This window comes from Haliaeetus leucocephalus, unplaced genomic scaffold, assembly GCF_000737465.1.
Source record: "Haliaeetus leucocephalus isolate CR32 unplaced genomic scaffold, Haliaeetus_leucocephalus-4.0 Scaffold153, whole genome shotgun sequence".
Lineage (NCBI taxonomy): Eukaryota > Metazoa > Chordata > Aves > Accipitriformes > Accipitridae > Haliaeetus > Haliaeetus leucocephalus.
In genome coordinates, this window is record NW_010972589.1 from 1,368,167 (window position 1) to 1,388,600 (window position 20,434).

The 20,434-nt window shown below is 39.5% G+C and overlaps 2 protein-coding genes across 4 annotated transcripts in view; both read left to right on the plus strand.

The window, feature by feature from the left end:
• Window positions 1-961: 961 nt before the first annotated feature.
• LOC104828402 (leucine zipper transcription factor-like protein 1) lies at window positions 962-12,668 on the plus strand. 2 transcript variants are annotated; one of them, XR_774017.1, is made up of 10 exons: window positions 962-1,081; window positions 1,561-1,755; window positions 2,237-2,297; window positions 3,149-3,217; window positions 4,596-4,661; window positions 4,798-4,875; window positions 8,173-8,346; window positions 8,803-8,906; window positions 9,730-9,806; window positions 12,633-12,668. XR_774017.1 is itself a non-coding variant. In XM_010562053.1 (9 exons), the coding sequence occupies exons 1-9, from the start codon at window positions 1,005-1,007 to the stop codon at window positions 9,746-9,748; spliced, it is 843 nt and encodes a 280-aa protein (XP_010560355.1). In that variant the 5' UTR covers window positions 962-1,004; the 3' UTR covers window positions 9,749-10,731. The 2 variants fall into 2 exon arrangements, 1 of the variants encoding a protein (XP_010560355.1); XM_010562053.1 differs by lacking the exon at window positions 12,633-12,668 and having other exon boundaries at window positions 9,730-10,731.
• Window positions 12,669-16,404: 3,736 nt separating this feature from the next.
• Window positions 16,405-20,434, plus strand: part of SLC6A20 (solute carrier family 6 (proline IMINO transporter), member 20) — a 14,688-nt gene continuing 10,658 nt past the window's right edge. Inside the window, exon 1 of one of the 2 annotated variants that reach the window (XM_010562051.1) lies at window positions 16,405-16,462. Coding sequence is in view for 1 of the 2 variants with exons in the window: in XM_010562052.1 (XP_010560354.1) it covers window positions 17,234-17,354 (121 nt within the window). In the remaining variant the exon portion in view is untranslated. Of the gene's footprint in view, window positions 16,463-17,218; window positions 17,355-20,434 lie in introns of those variants that run through there. The other variant, XM_010562052.1, reaches the window with a different exon arrangement.

Genomic DNA, 20,434 nt, shown 5'->3' on the forward strand with positions numbered 1-20,434 from the left:
ACTGCTGTCGCTGTTTCCTACGCTGCCTTTACTTTCCAGGCAGTTGAGGTCTGCGCTCACATTTTCAGCATTGTTCATCCAGCTATCGCAGTATTGCATTTTGACTGGAGCTACCCTGCGCAGTTGGATTAGTAAGGACTGGGTGATCAGATTAAGTGTTTGTCTGAATTGCTACGTTGCTGTCTCCAACACCAGCAATACTAAGTACATTGGAGTAAACAAAATGGACTTCACCTTTGGTTGCAGCAGCTCATCGGAGACTGTGATGATAAACTCCCATTTGTGCCCTGTCATGCCTCCTTGTGACTTGTGCTACCTGCAAGAGCAAGATTTATTCTAACATAATTGGCCATGCCAATACTCCTCCTTTTGAAATAGAGGCATGCATAGAAGGGCTAGTTAGCCAGATTTAAAAACGCTTCCTTCTTAATTTGCCCTGGGAATATTTGTTTCTGGGCAATAGGCTGTTGAGAAACAAATTCAGATTATCGTTTGAGATTATATAAGAAGTCTCAAGATTTTACATATAGACTAGCAAAGAAACATAACATACTTTCCTGTGTATTTTTGTTAGCACGTCTATAAAAGATACATCATTCGGCTAATTTATACACATGTACATGTAATACAAATTTACCCAAGAGCTTCCTCTCCCGTACAGTCCTTCTGGTTCTGATCCTCTGATTGTCTCTGATTTTGTGTGACTTTTTCCGAGGGTACTGGTCACTTGAGGACTTGCTTCCAAGCACTGGTGCTTTTAGAGGCGGTGCACTTATGTGAGGTATATAGGGATTACATGTATGAAAATACGGTTGTTTTTTAACATACTAGTTAACATGATAACGCTATGAAAGCAAGCACAGAAACTAGTTGGAAGGCAAGTCTTCATGATGCTTGTGCTCCTTTTTACTTACTTCAGTGTGCATTTGTCTTTGTGCTTATATCCGTATCGGCAGGCAGAGCTAGGCCTTAATGAGCACCACCAGAATGAAGTGATCAACTACATGCGCTTTGCTCGTTTTAAGCGTGGCCTGTGTCTCAAAACAGTGGATTCTTGTTTTCAGGACCTTAAGGACAGCAGGTACCGTGGGGGGCAGTTCTGAGCAAGAATAAAGCAAAATATGCTAGCAACAATTGCAGGTTTAAATGCTTTATGGGGCGACTTTTCTTTGTTTACATTTGTATGTTCTTAGTGAGGAAGAAAGACCCAATAATTTTTGGAATGGTACAAGTCAAGTCCTTGTAAAACTAAAAGTTATTCAAATTCTTAGGAATTAACATAGGTATCGACAGCATGACATTGCTTTATACTTTGCTTCTGTTTTCTAAATTTGATGCAAGACTGTAGCTGAAGTAATATTTGTGATTGTAATGTTTCCAAGAGAAAATTGAAATACAATAACCAATTAGTAGTGCCGTGGTCATCTAATAACTACTGACAGTGAATGATTTCAGAAGGACATGGCGTTATATAAGAGTGATACCTGTGTAGCGAAGTCTCTTAACAATCCAAAATTGTTACCTTTATCTTACATGACTCATCTTGACTGCTCTGTTTAGACTTGTTGAGGAGACCTTCACAGTCGATGAGGTGATAGACATGCTGGATGGACTGCGGACTGTTGTACACAGTGAAGTGGAGTCAGAGCTCATAAATACAACTTACACCAATGTTTTACTTCTGCGGCAGCTCTTTTCGCAAGCTGAGAAATGGTACCTTAAGTTACAGACAGACGTCTCTGAATTGGAGAATCGGTAACGTATGCTGGGATATACAGAATGTCTTTCAATAATAAGAAAACTTCAAAGTGTTAAATATTTGCATTCTTTTCCTAACCATAGAAACCTTTTACTATTGTATTGATGATCGGTTAGTTTCAAGTCTTCCATCTATAAAGTAGCAAGATATGCAATAATTTCAAATTTGTCAAATTTTATTGGTAATATTCTTACTTTAATCAGTTAAGAGCAGGTGACGGGATTTGACTGAAAAGCCTTTGTTGTCCGAGTAGATTATATTTTAATCAAGGATGCTAAATCTTGACAGTTCTAATGCATATACCATACCATTGCATGACATGATCTGTTGCATTTATTATATTTGCATAGAACTTCATTCTGTACTTCTAACAAGAATCTTACATGCGATAATGAGTATAGCATCAGCCTGGTAAAGTGTGTTTCACAGCATAGCTCTTTTAGTAAATAAATGCCTCCCTTTATTTTTCTTTTCAAGAGAATTGTTGGAACAGGTTGCTGAGTTTGAAAAGTCAGAATTTACATCTTCGAACAAGAAGGTAGAGTTTTATTTTAATCAAATCATAATCAAATGTCATGTGGAGTCATGACAGATGTTTAAAATACTTAGTACTGACTCTTTGTGTTTAAGAGAGAAAACCAAAACAAAACCCCCACGCTTTTTTCAAAACGATCTTTGAAAGTCTTCAAAAATGAGCATTTTGCAGTTCAGCACCAAGGCTCACACTGAATTGCCTTGGCTGTTTCCAGATTGCAGATTCTGCACATCCAGGGCATGTCTCATAATGCTCATCCCAAAGTCAGCCAGACCAGGGATGTGTTGGAGTGTCTGCTCCCGAGTTCCCTTCCTCCTGGAAACTGGGATAAGACTGGGACATTTGCTGTCCCAACATGGAGTCAACAGCTGAGAAGATTCCACAATGCAGATGTCACTCTAGCTTATCTTGTATGATTATGGTTGCACCTTATTTGGTTTGTAGTGTAAAGGTATATTTAGTTAATATATATTATGTTTGAATACTTAAAATAAGAAAATTATTTGGAGCTGTGTAAATAGTTTTTACTCTTACAATCACTCAAATATTTTTTTCTGTTTTCCTTGCTCCTTTGTCTTTGGTTGCTGTAGCATCGGTAGTCTTTTGTAAATTCAAGTTTGCAATCCTTTTATGTCTCTCTGCAGTACTTTTGTTTAACTTTAGCTGAAAGTGAAGTATATAGCTTAGGAGCCAAAGTACCAGTAAAAAATGAACTTGAAATACAAGGTCAGTAATTTGCTTTACAAAAGAAAGCTGAATTGACTGTCAGTAGTTATCTTACAGACTAATGGAATACTTTTCTTCCTCCTAGAAATGTGTATAATTTAATTTTTTAACCTTTATTATTTCTTTAGCCCAGTGCAGATCTCATTAAACCAAAACTGGCTCCATTAAATGAAGGTGGGTCAGAGCTGCTAAACAAGGTGAGAACTTGTCTGTTCATGTGGTTGCGGTCAATGACCATTCTGCTTATTCAACTGAACTGGATAGCTGTACAGTAATATTTGTATACTGTGCCTGTCACTATATAGACGTCAAGGTAATATACCCCAGAATGTAAAGGAAAATGCTAATAAATTAATAAATACTGTAAAGCAGCCTAAATTTATTGTGCGGTTATCATCTTTAACATGTATTGCAATATTGACCTTTCTTTTGCAAAGACATTTTGGCCTTTGTAATTATTTATTTTTCCATTTAATGAAGTAAATTAGTAGAAACCAGTATTCAGGTTGTTCTGTGCAGCTGGCTGGCTTTCCAACAAGGAAGTAAATTAAAATATGTAGCTGGCTGAAATGATTAGGTTATCAAACATTTTCTGTATCACTCAAAGTCAATCTTATCACATTCAGGTTTTTTCTTATGTCAGTTGGTTAAATTCCTCCTAAAGAAACAGACACTTAAAGAATTTGGGATTTACTAGTTCTGAAAACGTCTGACTTCCCACTTGCTAGAGATTTTCAGAATTACAAAACACATTCCAGTATTTAATGTCATTGATAGTTTTTATTAGGTGTTGAACTCATTTAGTTCAGTTGAACTTTTTTAAAATGCCACACTTCTTGCAATATGCTTTTAAGTTAGGAGCAGTCAAGATATTTAGCGAGGAGTTGTGTTTTCTGTCTTCTAGCCTGCATTACCAAAATGATCTGTCAAGTATAGTGTCTGAATCAAACTGTTGTTAGTCATTAAGATAATTAAAGCATTCAAGAATTCAGACTTGTGTTTTACTTAGATCAATGTAGTTCTTTCTCAAAAATAATTTCAAAACCTGTTTCATAACAGTTTTTGTTGAATATGTGTATCTGATGTCTTTTTTTTTTTTTTTTCTTCAAAAATAATTCAAAGTTTATATGGTGAATTAACCATGTTTTATCAGTCAGAGTAATTTCCTGTGACACAGAACATGCAGTAACCTGGTATTTGTCCCTTTTAAACAGGAACTAAGAATCAATTCTTACTTGCCTGTTGATTGAAAATACAAATGATGAGCAGTGATGAGATTTGCATTTCTGAACGCACAATTTTCTTTATTGTGAATCTTGATACTGACAAGATGCTGAGCTCACTAATCTTAATTCAGTAAAGCATGTGCCAAATTTAAGTGAAGTAATTTCTGATGACTGAGGCAGAAAATACAATAAATAAATGGATTACTGATTTCTTATGAAGGCCATTTTTATAAACATTTAGAAGCTTGTTTGCTTTCCTAAGCTATGAAGCATATTTTCTTACCTGCAGTATTTGGAAAATTCAAAATAGCACAAGTGTTCACAAACTTTTTCTCATTCATTAACCCAGACAGTTGCTTGTCTCCAAGAAGAAAATGAAAAATTGAAGACCAGACTCAAGACCATAGAAACACAGGTAAATTCCCTGTAAGATTGGATACTTAATGCTGTTTACATATTAAAAAGGATCTAAATAAGAATCCCATGGTTATTATTCTTGTGTTTTCAACTAAAATGTGTTTCTGAGGTTATACATTTTCAATGTATTGCAGGCTACAGCTGCACTAGATGAGAAGTCCAAACTAGAGAAGTCACTGAAGGATTTACAGATGATCCAAGGAGATCAAAAGGTAAATATAATTAGGATTTCCCCCACCACCCCCTCTGTTTAACATAACTGTTGCCTGTACATCTACAAAGTTGGTCTGTATAGTGTGTTTCTTTTCTGGAAATACAAAAGCTCAAGTTCATATTATCATGTTCCTGCTGACATTCTCTTCCTGCTGCTCTGTCAGTCAGCAGATAAGCCAGAATGTGAGTTTATATTATGGCATGTATTTTGTGTCACATAGACCATGGTAAATTATTATTGGAAAGTATTACTCCAGGTACTATTGGGAAGTAGTATTCCAGAGTTCATATTCTCAGGGGTGATATTTGTATTAACAGATACAGATTTGTTTCTGTTTGTTTCTTCCCATTTACTAATGAAAGAATGATATCTAACCTGGGTTTTTTAGCATCAATAAACTGCTAATTATTTCAAGCATTTGTCACATTTGATATTGACGTGAGCAAGCCAGACTTGATGCTTCTCACTTCAGACTTTAAATACCTAAATACTTACATCTAACTGACCAGTGTCCTATACTCTTAAATGTCAATTGAAGTTTTGCTACAAATGTCAATGATAATGGGTCAGATGGCAAATGTTTGATTTTGTGCCGTTCTACCCATATCAGCATACTGTCAAAAATGGTTCACTGTTTATTTTTACTACTTAAGGTTCTTAATCTTTTTTGTAAATGAGGGTTCAAATGTGAGTTGCTACTGCAGAAAAAAACCATAAGAAGCTAGAAGTCATGCAGGTTGACACAGATAAGTCTGTTCAGGTCACCTTAGTATTATTTTAAGTTTCTACCTTTATTTTGTCAATAATTAGAATTTTCTAAAGTTTGTTCATGTGTGATTGTTTCTTAAATTTAAAATATTTCAGTTCAAACTTTTAACAAAATTAGAACACTTTAATCCCATTATTTTGAGAAACTGACTTTTTAAAATCCCTGCAGCATTTACAGATTTGGAAGTGAAGTTCAATGTCATAAAACATTTTCACTTTAATTTTCCTGTTTTAATCCTAATTTCTTTTTATTTTGCTTTCTATTGGTTTATGGTATGTACTTGGCTTGCTTAATATGTTATAATTTTATCTAGTAACTTTCAAAATCTATATTCAGTAATATTACTTAATAGGGAACTTGATTTATCAGTCATGGCAAATATTTTCTTTATCTGTTTTGTTAAGCCTTGAATTATTAAGGGTTTAAAATATTAAAGGGGTTTATTAAATCCTGGATAATAGTGTTTGTAGCTTTAAAAGATTGGAAACAAATCTCATCCTACTTTTCTGGTTAAACATGAACTGGCCTCAATGTCAGGGCTGCTGAGTATCTTCAGCTTTCATGTCCTAATTTGCTCTCTATAATCTGTCACTTTCTTCTCCAGCTCTTACATTTTCTATTTACAGGGTATATATGTTGTTGAAACTAGCTAGTAGATATAGTGCTGAAATGTACTACTTTATTTAATCAATTAAAGTGTTAGTTGTTTGGAGAAAATGCTGAATTTTATCTGGTTTCACTCTGTATTTTTATAGGATGGGTGTCAATAAAATCATAAGAACCCAGCTGCTCATTAAGGCAGTAGTTTTCAAACTCTTTGGGCACACAAATGACTGCCAAACCACAATGATTCTTAAGGACCAACTCTTGGCTCAGCAGATTTCTACCTTTTTTCTTTCCTTGGCTTTTTTTTTTTTTTTTTTTTTTTAATAGTTAATATGGTTCCACACACCAAGTGTGAACCACGGTTTGGGAGTAACTGCTCTTTTGGATCAGTTTAACTTGAGGATTTCTAATTTTTACATAATTGACTTATGTCACAGTTGAGAAAAATGATCACTGTCTATTCCGATCTGAAACATTATATGATGTAGTGCTTTTCGTCATTGCAGCCTTGGACTCTGTCTCAAAATTCAAAATAAACTTTTCTTCTGTACAGGTACTATTATCAGGTGGTTTCCTATGCTCAAATCTTACCTTCCTGTTCTGGTTTCGGTTGGGATAGAGTTAATTTTTTTCCTAATAGCTGGTACAGTGTGTTTTGGATTTAGTGTGAGAACAATGTTGATGTCTTAGTTGTTGCTAAGGTGCACTTACCCCAAGTTAAGGATTTTTCAGTTTCCCAGCGAGCAGGTACACAAGAAGTTGGGAGGGAGCATGGCCAGGACAGCTGACCCGAACTAGCGAAAGGGATATTCCATACCATAGAATGTCATGCCCAGTATATAAACTGGAGGGAGTTGACTGGGAGGGGCAGATCGCTGCTTGGGCATCGGTCAGTGGGTGGTGAGCAATTGCATTGTGCATCACTTGTCTTTTCTTGGGTTGTGTTTCACTCTCTTTATGTTATCTTCCTTTTCATTACTATTATTGTTATATTTTTTATTATTATTGTTTTATTTTATTTTAGTTATTAAACTGTTCTTATCTCAACCCACAGGTTTTACTTTTTTTCCGATTTTCCTCCCCATCCCACTGGGAGTGGGGAGGAGTGAGTGAGCGGCTGCGTGGTACTTAGTTGCTGGCTGGGGTTAAACCACGAAACCTCCACATGGAAAAAGGAGCAGAACTTACTTAGTTTTAGATTTTTGTTCTTTTTAAGGTGCTGCTTGTTTGGCCTCAACCTGAGTCATTATACTTTTGAGAGTTTGAAGTTGAGCTTTTAAACCTGAGAGGGTTTTTTTTTTAATGGAAATCCATAGAACAGTTACATGAATAAAATGTTTCGTGACCCAGAACTGATGGCCAGAAGAGTTTGGGTTGTTTCTTCTCACAAGGAAACAGGAAAGTTGCTTCACAAGCCACTGTGGAGGGTTTTTTCATAATGTATCTGAGAACAGTGCAGTATCGGTACCTGATTGATAATGAGCCTTAACACTTTCATCCTTTCCTACCTGTATTACGCTAATGGCTTTTGAAATGCCTGTGATCCTTTACCTGCTTTAAAAATACATTCTAGCGTAGACATTCAGATCTTAAACTGTAATTTACTATTTCAGTATGCTAAGTAACTTCTTCTGATATGCTTCATGCTGTGGCTTCACCTAATTCCTAAAGAGGTGAAGTACAAGAACTTGAAATCTCAACTTAGCAGAGAAGACATTCCAGCCATCTTTAAAATGCATTTATTAACAAATTTTTAAAGTTATAAATTAGTTAGTGCTTTAACTAGTTGTTTTAGTAGGAATAATGTGAACATAATTATTAAAAATTAAGATGTACCAACTTTATGTGGAATTTTGCACTTGACTTTTAAATATTTCTTCTCTTGCATTTGACATATTTAAAATATTTTTTCTATTGAAGACTAATGCAAACCAGGATATCACTGAATTGGAGAATAAGGTGGCAGCTTTGAAATGCCAGTTTGAGAAGACTTTGAATGACTCTACTGCAAACCAAAAATTCTTGGAAGAGAACTTGGTGACAACAAAACATGACTTGCTTAAGCTTCAGGATCAGCTATCCACAGCTGAAAAGGTTAGCATTTTATTGTAATGTAAAGATGAGATCCTTACTCACATTTTAACCGATTAGTAATTTAACAAGCATACACTACAGCATGCAGACTTTACTGGGTCACACTTGTGCCTGTGTATTTTTGTTATTTCAGTGGAAAGACACGCATTATATGTAAAATAGCAAAACCACAACTAACTGCATGATTACATTTGTCTCCACAGAAACTTTTCAATGAAAAGTGTATTCCCAGTCTTCAGAAGACTTTTAGCCTGATTTCATTAGAAAATAAAGTTTGTGTTTCTCCGTCTCTCCCAGTAATCTTATTTGAATCTACTAGTGGACTTCTAAATTTGAGTAAGATAGAGAAGCTATATTCTGAAACTTGAGGAGGAAAAGCAAGTAATCTTTTTTAAAAAGCGTATTAGGCTGGTTTTCATAATAGGTAAATAGTATGTTGATGTTGTTGTTATGTAGGAATTGGAGAAGAAATTTCAGCAAACATCTGCCTATCGCAACATGAAAGAGATTCTCACTAAGAAGAATGAACAGATAAAGGATCTACGTAAAAAGCTTTCCAAGTAAGTGGCGCTGTTCTGTCTGTCCAAACAGGATCCTTCTTCTGGATCCATGTTCTGCTCCCATTTTGTTTTTATAAATGTGAAGCTGTCTCTAAAACAGACTATAAATTTTCCCTTAAAAAGAATTTCTATTAGGCTGTTCCTGATTTTTGACAAGCCAATCCTTTTAATGGATGCTAGGTGGATAGGATGGATATGTGCAACAGCAGCTACCGTGTAGCAAGTAATGAGAAAATTTCATATGGAGAGGACACAAAATATTCATGGATATTGTAGATAAGCCCCCAGGTGCTACACACAGATACAGATGGGAGATGTACCAGATGCTTTGGCATTATCTTATTTCTTCCACACTTGTTTATGGGAATGACAAGTCCACAATATATAAACAGGGTATTGAGTAAAGAAAGATGCACCCTGGCCATTATATTGCGTAGAAGACTATCATTCTGCGAATGTCAAGTGAGCTTTGGCAACATGGATGCCTTAGACCTATGCTGTAGAGGGACAGAGTGGAACTTAAAACTTCTGTTTAAATTTCTGCCTGTGTCTAGGGATTTGTGGATGGGTTCCTGGCCATTCCCTCATTCTACTATTTGATAAACTGGCCAATTTTAAAAGGAGAAAATAGTCTAGAAAGTATATACATTTGTCTGTGCCCGAAGTCATACAGTGAACCTTGACAGGAATTCATCACTAGTGGGAGTAATTTATTACTTGGGTTTCATATTTTCTTTAGAGACAAAATGTCTCTTGGATATTTTCTACTCTGTTTTAATGATTTTTTTGTTTGTTTGTTTGTTTGTTTTTTGTTAATCCTCAGGTATGAGCCAGAGGACTAAAAAAATACCAAAAACATCTGATCTATCAGAAGCTGCCATAGAATGAAAAATAATACCAGTCTACATTTTCTGTAATTTTTGTTTTGAATGGTATATTTTTTTGCTTTTAGTGCTTAAAATAACTTTTTTATTAATACTAATAACACACTGAAACTCCTACCTTACTTCATTGTAAACTTACAATTTATGGGTATTAGTTTCCGTAGTCATGTTCTTAATTGTTAACCATCGACATTCCTTGAAAAATAGCAAACAGGAGTTTACTGAAGAACTGAGGTCATTCTCTAAAATGAAAGGAGTTTATTTTTGTTAAGAAAAGAAAAAAAAGAAAAAAAAAGCATTAAGGTTTTTTGATGCCTCTGAGGTGGAAACTCCAGTTGTTATTTTACATAGTTAATGTAGTCATGAAGTGGCATTATGTGTGAAAATTCCATCAGTGGAAGTAATAAGTAGTAGGAAAAAAATGAAACACGCTGATTCTGTAATGTTGTTTCACACTGGACATGTCACACCTCACAAAAATGTTGTTGTTAACGTTTTGCTAGAGGATGCTCATCAGATAGTGAGGTAAATATTCTTTATAGCAGAAGCGCTGGATCCTTTCAAATAAAGCCGCTAACTGAAGTTATGCTTTTTCACTTGAATTTATTTGAAACAAATTTGACCATCAGAAGGCAGATTCTGATTTTGCCAGTATTCTTAACATTAAGATGATAATCTGAAAATGCATAGGGAAGTTCCTAATGGAGCATCTTTCTTGGGAAATAAGTTATTTTAGATGTTTTCATCTCCTTTCTTAATGTAACCTCACCAGAAAATGGCTTACTTCTTTCAAGTGTTTTACTTGTAATCCTCTGCCTTGCTTTTATCTGGCAGCCTCTTAATAGTGCATTCTACTTGTTCATCTGTCCCTGTTCATATGTATGCTGTATTTTACTCCAAATAAAACCATTATGTTTTTCAAACATTTAATCTTTAAGGAGCTGGGTTTTTTTATAAGACTGTTTTGTATAGCTCTTTTTTAAATATCTGTAGAAAGGAGTGGCACATCAGTAAAGAATCTTGCTAGAAATGCAAACATGTAAATTACAGATTCATGCTCAAAGCCATACCACATCAAACAGCTGTAAAAACATGTATGAGTGGAAAAGGCTGGGGGGGGGAGCGCATTACAGAAACTGGCATTTAATAGTGCTCGTCTCAGGAGCTGCTTGAACTGAAATGGATCATTTTTCCTCATTCTTTCTCAAATGAGCAAAGCTGTTAAAATTGCTCAAGCAGTGATGTGCCAGTCCAATCTGCCATACACTTGCAGTCTGTAAATTCTTTTGTTGTTCTTTGCCCCCCACTGGTTAAACAAGATTGGTTTGGGATGAAGTCCTGTGTCTGTAGCATGATAATATTCATGTAGCACAATAGTAGAGCTTTATGGGGTGACATACTCCTCATGCAGGAATTCACGAAAGGTATTATTTTGCCCCTTGTACAGTCACTAAAATATTAAGTTCTTAATAGGGATGTGCCAAAGAGCTTTCTGGCCTGTGTTTGCTCAGAGCAATTATGTTGACACCAACAGGAGTACTTACCTGGGTGAATATTGTATTTTTCTTTGTAATAAAACTCTTTTTAATATTTCTAAAATGGCAGGTAAAGGGTGAAGAAAGGCAGAGAATCTCATGACTTCTGGTGGCCTTTTCTGATAAATCTTTGGCTGTTGACTTAGCTAGAATCTTGACTCTGTGATAGGCCTTTGTTATCTGCTTAGAAACCATCTCAACTAGAAAGTACACTATCAACTTCAGTATATGGACAGGTCTCAATGAAATAAGTTGGCTGTAGGCAAGCATGGTTACAGACCTTGTTATCTCCTCAAGTGAGTAAGACAAATCTTGTAGAGGACTGTGCAATGCAAAATTGAAACCCTGACTTTGATTACTTTGATTTATTTGCAGATTGCCAGTTTAGTGAGTATGAGATCAGTGTGATGCTCTCATTGGTTTGTGTTGTACAATGGCTAAGTAAAGGTCTTGTAGAGCTCTTGATGAAAAATACATCATCTGTCAAAGGTGAGGTACCTGTCAAAGAAGACCTGGAGCATTATACAGTAGCGATTCACTCTTTGTTGAGATAGGTACAATATTTTGAAGATGGAGATGACATCTGAACCTCTCCTGACAGTGTCTGATGTTTCTAAAACTTCACTTCTTTCCCTGAGGTGTAAATTCTAATTGCTTTTACCAGCCTTTGTTCTTCAGAATTTCATTATAGTGCTCAGATAGACACCATCCATTTCTTCCTCTTCAGCTGTTAATTCCCGACTTGTGCCTGAAGGGAATGTTTAAAAAGAAAATTTCTCTATAACTGGCTGATCTGCAGGGATCAAATCTCTTTCAAGCTGTGTGGGGTTTTTTTGCTTGCAGACTGAAGAATATTTTCTTTGGGAATGAAATCTAGGCAGCTCATCTTCACTAGTATTGACTCTTGACAGCTAGCAACCAACCCTATGCTCTAACTGTGACTTGAGTTCAGAGGTTGACTGTTAATAAATGAGCCAGCAGTGCTGCATGCTACCATCTTAATGAGACAGTACATTACCCAATGTTCTTTAACTGTTCATAAAGTACTCCTTAATCTGTTTTTTCTCTTGTAGATAATAGCCATTTTTTTAAATGTCCTAAGATGAATGCTAATACTTATTAACACTTAAACTGCAAGCGCTCCTCTTTATCTGATAGACTGATGTAAGGACAGCTGCAATTTGGACAGTTCCCACATACCTTGCTTTTGGGAAACCCACACTCATCTGCCAGGCACTTAAATTTCAATCCAGCCAAAAAGTTCTTATGATTCCTCAGTTTGATTTCCCTCTTCTGGCATTGTCAAGGATGGCTCTTGGCTTCTGCGTGATACCAGATACTGTCAGACCACAGTGAAATGATTCTTACTGCCTCAGGAAACAAACGTGAATTGTCTTGGGATGTCACATGGCTGAATGGATTAAGCTTAAAAAAGTTTGATCTGTTCTAGGAGGATGTGCCTTCTAAAAACATATTAAAAAACAATTTAATGTAATTTGAAGGTAAGTTTGTATGTGAGCAGGTAAGAATTGTTGTTGTAATTATTATTGTAAATGATTCTAACTGGCATTGAGCAGAGAATGTGCCCACAGGAGTTACCCTCTGACTGTTAATTTTGACAGTGTCCAAGTGAAAGCATTGGCCCAGAATTCCTGCCCAGCTGTGGCTGCCTACAGACTCTCCCTGAAGGCACCTAGATCTGCCCTCCTTATCAGAGTCTCCTCTCAGACATATCCCGAAACATTAGGCAGCCTATTTGGGGTCAGCTCTTCTCCAAATAAAGGTGGGTAGATAAATGTCATTCTGTTTCAGCAGTCTTAATATCTATAGACTTTTTTTTTTAAATTATTTTTTCATTATTATTTTTAGGAACCTGTTAATGTAGTGTCTTGGAGTGTCTGTTTTAAGTGATGGTGATGCTGAGTGGTTGGTGCAGGACTCTGACAGGGCAGCTCATGACTGACAACTGCTGGTGAATAAGAGAGCAGCCCAGAGACCTCCCCAAACTGCAGGCAGGCTTTGACAGAGAGAAAGCATGAACTGGCAGAGGGCAAGCAGAAGAACTGACTGAATAGGCCAGGTATCTTTTTTTTTTATTTTAGTGAGGTGCCAGTTTGTGGCTCTTTTGTTTTACACAGGCCAGTTCTGAGGTCTGGGTGAATTGGGTGCAGTTCTGTGAATCAGAACTGCGTTGAGTGCCCCTTCATGCAGGGAGTACCCTAAAAAACCCACACAGTCAGAAGATGGATAGAGCTGTGGTGCTAAAGAAAAGCAAGGAAAATAAAAAGAGGGACTCTTCTCAGGCATGCTTTTCTTGGGACGCTGAGGTAACGCAAAACAGTTTTAAGGGTGTTTAAGAGGCTGGATATGACTTCAGGGTACAGACCTTAAGGGCATCATCTGCAGTTTGGCACCAAGCAGCAAGTAGTAGTGATGAGCTGGAAGGAATAATCGCAATCCTAATAACTGCTTAGAGGACTAACTGTAATCTCCAATAACGCGTAGAGCAGTCACCCAACAGTTGTCATGGTCTATGAATTGTCAAAGATCTGGAAATCCAGCTGGGTTCTTTCTTTTTCCTGCTACGTGTAGATTAGAGTAGCAGCTGTGAACAGAAACAAACAGAAAAACTGTAAGTAGGAGCTGCTACTCTCTTGGCTGTATATCTGCTTCCCTTGATAGCATCACTAAAGATTTTCAGAAGTTGTGGAGACTCTTCCATCACTTCCCTTTGATGATCATCTAATATGCTAACAGCTAGCATGTTTCCATTTGGAAGTGGGTGCCTCCAGGAATGGCAGATACTAAACACCAGAGCTACTCCCTGCTGACACTTTGTCCCTCTCCCACGTCTGGCTCATCAAGAAAAGCCCAGAGGGTTTCTTTTTAAACTTAGGGGTTATATGCTACATGTTGGGTGTAGCATAATAAAGTCCAGACTACCTGGTAGAATTATCTAGGATTTGTCTATACCAGACTTCCTCCACTGCTGCTTATTATTCCTTCCTCCCTTGTTTCCATCTCTTTTGCCAATAGAACTGTTAAGCTTCTCTCACACCCTCAAATCATGGTCCCCAACCTGTTGCTAGGACACCAGGCTCCCTTTTTGTCTGATTTTAAGTAGCTGGCAGAGGCATTTGGCTTCTTACTGTACTGGCATCAAGAGACGCAAACCCGGGATTTTTAGTTGGTACCTTCACCTAAGTACTTTCAATTTTGCTTCAGTGAGAAATGGGATTCTCTGCTTTGTTTACCAGCTTCTGATTAGGTTTACACAGGGCAGTTCTCATGCTGTCCCATCAGTCCCTGGCCTGCTGTGGAAATGAACCCCTGCCCTTCTCACCCACTCCCCCAAACCTCTCACACTCAAATTTGTTAGGTACTGGGGGAAACAATTCTTTCTAATCTTCCTTTAACATGAGCAGTGAAATGATCAAAAGTTCTTGCCATGTGTCTATTAGAGGCTTATCTTTGTCCCTGAAGATAAAGCCCAGGTCTTCGCCCAACCCAAATGAAGGAAGTTCAAAGGAGATAAAATCTTGAATAGCATCAGAAATAGCATATTGATTATCTATCATCTGAGGTGTATATGGAAAAAGTTCCACAGCCAGAATTCCTGAGTGTTACCTGTTTAAATACCTTTAAATATATTTAAGCCTGTCTCTCAAGGAGCCACTGGATGACAGGCACTTTGCTGGCTGCCTATGAGCATAAAAAAAACCTCATAGTAGTTTGTGATCCAAGCTGCTTATGAGACTGACATTTGTGAGAGAGGCAAGGATTCATTTCATTGCATCTGAACTTCCTGATCTGGCCTGACCCGAGCTGAGGACACTACACCTCTCTGCCTGCACAGCCTCCCCAGTCCATTAGTAAACTAGTTTGAAATGTAATGGGGAGGAGGTACAGAGCCAAGGAAATGTTTAACTTGATTATGCTCATCAGTAGCAGTAATCTATTCATACGGAAGCATCCCAAGTGCTAGTGATGTGCTGGTTTTTTAAGGCTGTCCTGTCTGTGAGTTATTAAATGCTGTGAGTTATTTATAAGCATCATTTGTAATAAATCCCACTGGCAGTGATGGATGTTTAACTTTTTAATAATTTGCAAAAGTTTTTGTGATATGGGACAGCTAACACATCTGTAGCTTCTCAGTGTACATCCTTCAATTTAATAGCTTATGGATCTAAAATTACCTTGGATTTTTCCTTCCAGCAGAATTCAGGTTTACCCATGAGACATATTTCCAGGGCTAGCTGGCATGTTGCAATTCTGCAGGCAAGACAAGAACTGCAAGGAGCTTGCAGAAGAGCCACGAGCTCCCTCAAAACTATTCTGGAAGGGTTTGGCAAACCCTGATGTTTTCCAATGACAACCTCCATTTCTAGCAGCACAAAAACGTGCTGCGAAGAATGGATTCACTCATGGGAGATGCATAAACCTCTTGCAGTCACCTTTTCTAGCACGCAAAAAAGCAGTGTCCCACTTTGTGACTTTCCTACTACAGGTGGCTGGTCAGCAAGTCCACCAGACTGGTTCTCCTGGTCTCAGCAATGCTGCACAATATACTCTGCAGTTTGGGCTGATGTCCAAAGGCCCCGTGGTAGGGGTTCCTCACCTGCAGCTGGATGCCTCGGCTCTGCCAGTGCCTGATGGGATGCTGGAGCAGCACACATAGCGCTGGCAGGGAGCAAGTTCCTGGCGCTGGAGGAGTGAGACTGACAGCAGCTGAGCGAGTCTTACTCGTAAAATGGACCTGAAAGGTGGTCAGTCCTGGCCTGAAAAAAGCCCCACATTTAGACAGAGGAAGGAGGCTGAATCCTTGGCTTGTTCAGTCTCTTTTTATTGCTACAGACGCTGCCGGCAGCCTCCTTCACTGGGAGACCTGTCTGAAGTGGTTGAGCTCAAAGTGTACCTTGGCAGGGGCCCAAGGTCCCAGGGTTCATGTTGAGACCTGGCATTTCAGTGTGTGTTCAGACGACCCAAAGGCCTCCTAGGTCCTTCTGCCTCCACAGTGGGCCACGGACACCATCTCCCAGTGGCCTTTGTATATATTTGGTCCCTGCTGCTTGAAAGTATTTTAAAACAGCAACCCCTCAGAAAAGTTCATCTGCAGCAGTGGAGTTTGAGCATGAAGGTAAGTGAAAAGAGACTGGGCTATTTCAGGCTCTTATACACATGCAGAGCATGTAGAGGAAGGGTAGTATTCCTGGAGGGTCAAACTTGAGTGTTGTACTCAAGGCTGCAGCAGGCTGGGCACCTGCATGGCTAGTAGGGACTGTTTCAAGGCCACTTGGGGGACTGGGGAGTGTGCTGGGCTGGTTGGGGTGAGCACCAGCGCACAAGTGAGTGATGGGATGTCTGAGGACCTGTTTAGGGCAAGGGACACTGGGAATAAAAGGCAGCTCTGACAGTCACTAAGCCCAGTCCTAATGGTGTGGGAACCCCTTCCCTATGTTATCAAATCCAAGCTGGTGCCTCACACACACATGAATGCCACTCCTAGGGAAGACAGCCCTGTGGGGAAGGAGTGTCCCATTTCCAAAACCAAACTGCAGCCCCAGTGTTATTTCCTCCCAGTGTCAAGTCAGCATGTGAGCTGATAAAAATCCCTGTGCTCACATCCTTCCCAGAAATGCCAGTCAAAACCCAAGCAGCTATTCACCCAAAGTACCAATTTTATAGTTCTGTCTGTGTCTATAATCTATTTACCAGCATTCCTACTTCAGTATGTGCCTGTTAATAAGATTAGTAATTAAAAAGCTTGATAGGAATTGGCAAGCATAGCTTCTCCGCCTTTCCCTCCCCTCCAAGCCAGGCTGGCGTGGAGTCTGAGGCAGGGCTGGCAGAGTACCTGAAGGAGTGAAGGCAGGAAGGCTGTGCTGAAACTTCTGCCTGCAAGTAGGCAATGGAGAAATCCCGGCCGCTATGGGACAATCCTCTGCAGTTTGTTTTTGCCTGCATTTCCTATGCCGTAGGGCTGGGAAATGTGTGGAGGTTTCCATACTTATGTCAGATGTACGGAGGAGGTAAGTGTGGTTTATGTTTCTTGCTTCCCTCGAGGAGTGTGGCAAGCTTTAAATCCAACAGTCCATGCTACACCCTGTCCACCCAGCAAAGTCCAGGGCAGAGTAGGAGGTCAGGCTTTCTGTTGGTGTGCAATCTCTTCTATTGCTGCTTTATTTTACATATTCTTTAGTATAAGGCTTTTACCTGACAGCTGCCCCAATATAGTGGCACTCATTTCCTAGAAGTGCAATGAAACAGTGGGAAGGCCCATGTTTTCTTAAAGGATGGAGGTAGAGTGAGAGATGTGTGTCTACATGGTGTTAATTTATTTCTTGCCCTGTTGAACCATTCTGAAGGCATCAGAAACTAGTTCAGTTCCTTGTAGGTTCACATATGGGGACTTGGAACATGCTGAGAAGGGGAGATGCTTACACTGATTTAATTTAAGGATTAGCTGTATCCTTTCAAGTTTCTGTCATTAATGTGTTGTCTTATACAAAGCCTTACTTTAGGAGGTGATAACTTGGCTGCAAATCTGCCTTGAAGTTGGCTGAAATTCCTTAATCAACAGGAGTTCCGCAGCTAAAGCCTCCCGGGAAGCTTTGAAAACAGAGAATGAATTGGTTTGGGCTCCAGAAAAAAGCTCTTTGAAAGTTTATCCTTCTGCAAGGTCCAAAGTGAAGAAAGGTGATGCCTGTATTGTATACCAGCCACAGATGTTCTTCGTTAGAAATCAAAAGTCAGCTAATTAGATTAATTAAAACTGAACATTAATAATCTCTTCTAGTATACAGCTACCACTGGTTAATGACCATGTTTTGAATAATCCTTAAAAAGATCCTGTCTTTATAAGACATCCCAGTATTATACTGCTTCTTGCACTGCATCCATTGTCATAGTGTTGGACTCATCTCAGTTGGGCATTAAGTGACACGATGAGCATCTGCTTCATTTGCTTCTGGTCTGCTTCCACCTTTTCTTCCTTTCAGGAAGAAACACACTGAGGTGTTTGAGTGCTTTTTGCTTGTTTTGTTGGCTTGTAGCTTACTTCTACATACACATGTGGTGGTAGGAGTTGGTTCATGCTGGTTTTTGAAAAGCCAGCTCAGTGCTGGGACTGCATCAGAGCTGCTCTCTGGGATCAGGTCAGAAAAATCCAGGTAATACAGTGGGTGAAGTTACAGTAGAGGCTAGATGCTGCAGTGGCTGAAGCTTTCTTAGACGGTTCAGGTAGCAGACGTGACAGTCATGCTGCAATTCTGGGTGTATTCCTCTACACAGATGCTTTTGAGGGTAAAGACTTCATGTCTGACAGTGAACTCTAGCACAAAGCTTAAAATGCAAGTGTTTCTGTATGCAGTTAAACTGCATGTGATTAGTTCACTAGCAGCCTATCCTGCAGACATCCTGAAGGCAGCAAAACTCAGACACTGGGGGGGGCTTTGCGTGGTTTAGCTTATCAGCCATCAGTAGTGTAGTAGATGGTGAAAATTCTATGAAATGCAACCAAAACTGGAACACTTTATTAACTTGGAAAAAAAAAAAGATTAAATGAACCCAAGTATTTTCTGAAAAGCATGTTTTTTATGAGAATAGTTTCTCCACTATTTTTTTCCTCCCTGGTTAAATTTCCCTGGGGAGAGGCAGCTGTCCCTACTGTGTAACTAAAAATCCTGACAGCAGGCTTTGCTTTTCTTAATTGTTTTTCGCTGCCCTCTTAAAAAGGATTCAGTGGCTTTCCAGGGGTCTGCAAAACACTGTTTCAGGAATTTAAAAGCTGGATATGCCAGACACTGAGCTTAGGGGGGGATGCCAGCAACTGCTTGTTTGGCATCTTCCTTGTAGAAAAGCACAGAGCCAGTCCCTGTCCTGCCCAGCAGAGCAATAGGGCCTTTATTGCTGATGATACTTGTAAACAGGATATTTGCAGACTTTACAACCTCCTGTCTTTCTGTTCATCAGCACATTGTCTCTTTTTCCTTGCTCTCCTCCAGAGAGCTTGACCTGGGCAGAGGTGGGGGTTCAGACCTCGTAGGTGCAGTTAGTCTGCCCGTAAGCAGGCTGGGCCAGGCTGAAGTGACACTAGGGTGGGTTTACAGCAGGGTGGGTGCTCAGCAGTGCTTGGCCCTGAGTGAGGAAGCCCCTGGGCACCAGGCGGGATGCTGAGCAGAGGTGAGGGTGTCGCTGGCCAAGCCCAGTGCCTCGACCAGACCCACGGCACACTCCGCATGTTGTGCCAACTGCAGGGGTCTGGCATGGGAGCTGTTTTTTGCAGGCAGTTGGCACCATAGGGAGAAATGCTGGGTGTAAATGAGCAGGGAGGTCAGTGGAGCTGTGCTGGTTCATGGCGGATAAGGAGCTGGTTCATATGGCTGCCCTGAGTCACTTAGATGAGCCATTTTGGTTCAACCCTGTAGGGAAAGTAGTGTTGGGAGCAAGATCTGCGTGCAAACAGGGTGCAGAGCAAGGGGCAAGGGGCTCAGCCCTGGCATCCCCAGCTGCAGGGGGACATTGGGGTGAAGAACAAGCCTGAAGGCACTCTTCCTCCTTGCAAGGTGGCAAAGCCAACGCCAAGCACGTGGCAATGCTGCTGGGAGGGTGAAAAAGCCTTTGCAAAGGGCCTAATGCTGATTTGCCCCCGTCATATGTGGCAAAACTCCCCTCAGCGGCTGCTGGGGCAGCTCGCACCCTGCCGGGACAGAGTGGCTGTGGGAGCTCTTAAACCTCCAACAGCTCCCTTGCGGCATAGGAAGTTATCTAACAGACTAACAAAGGGGTTGTTAATAACAAGAGAGCCAGGAGGTGGGAAATTAATTCCCAGAATAAACCGGATTATTGCTCGGTGTTTATTTCCAGTTCTTTGCCTCAGTCACTCCCCAGAGTTCATTCCTCCATGGTGCTGCACAGAGCCCATTGCAAGGAATGTTAATGCTGCAGATTAAATCCTAAATAAGAGATATTTACGTAAATATTTTTGGCTTGCTGTAAAAAGGGAAGCAGGAAAGCCTTCACAAAAATCCAGGTTTTGACTCAGTCAGCAGCTCTTTCTGAAGTGAGCCCCAAGTCAAGGACAAGGATTTCCCCCCCCCCCCCCAGCAGA

Bases quoted from the DNA above. Each gene is read 5' to 3' on its own strand.
- LOC104828402 (XM_010562053.1), top strand. From the start codon at position 1,005: ATGCGCTTTGCTCGTTTTAAGCGTGGCCTGTGTCTCAAAACAGTGGAT. The intron at 3,218-4,595 runs GTGAGAACTTGT...TCATTAACCCAG, and splicing joins GGTCAGAGCTGCTAAACAAG to ACAGTTGCTTGTCTCCAAGA. The intron at 8,347-8,802 runs GTTAGCATTTTA...GTTGTTATGTAG, and splicing joins AGCTATCCACAGCTGAAAAG to GAATTGGAGAAGAAATTTCA.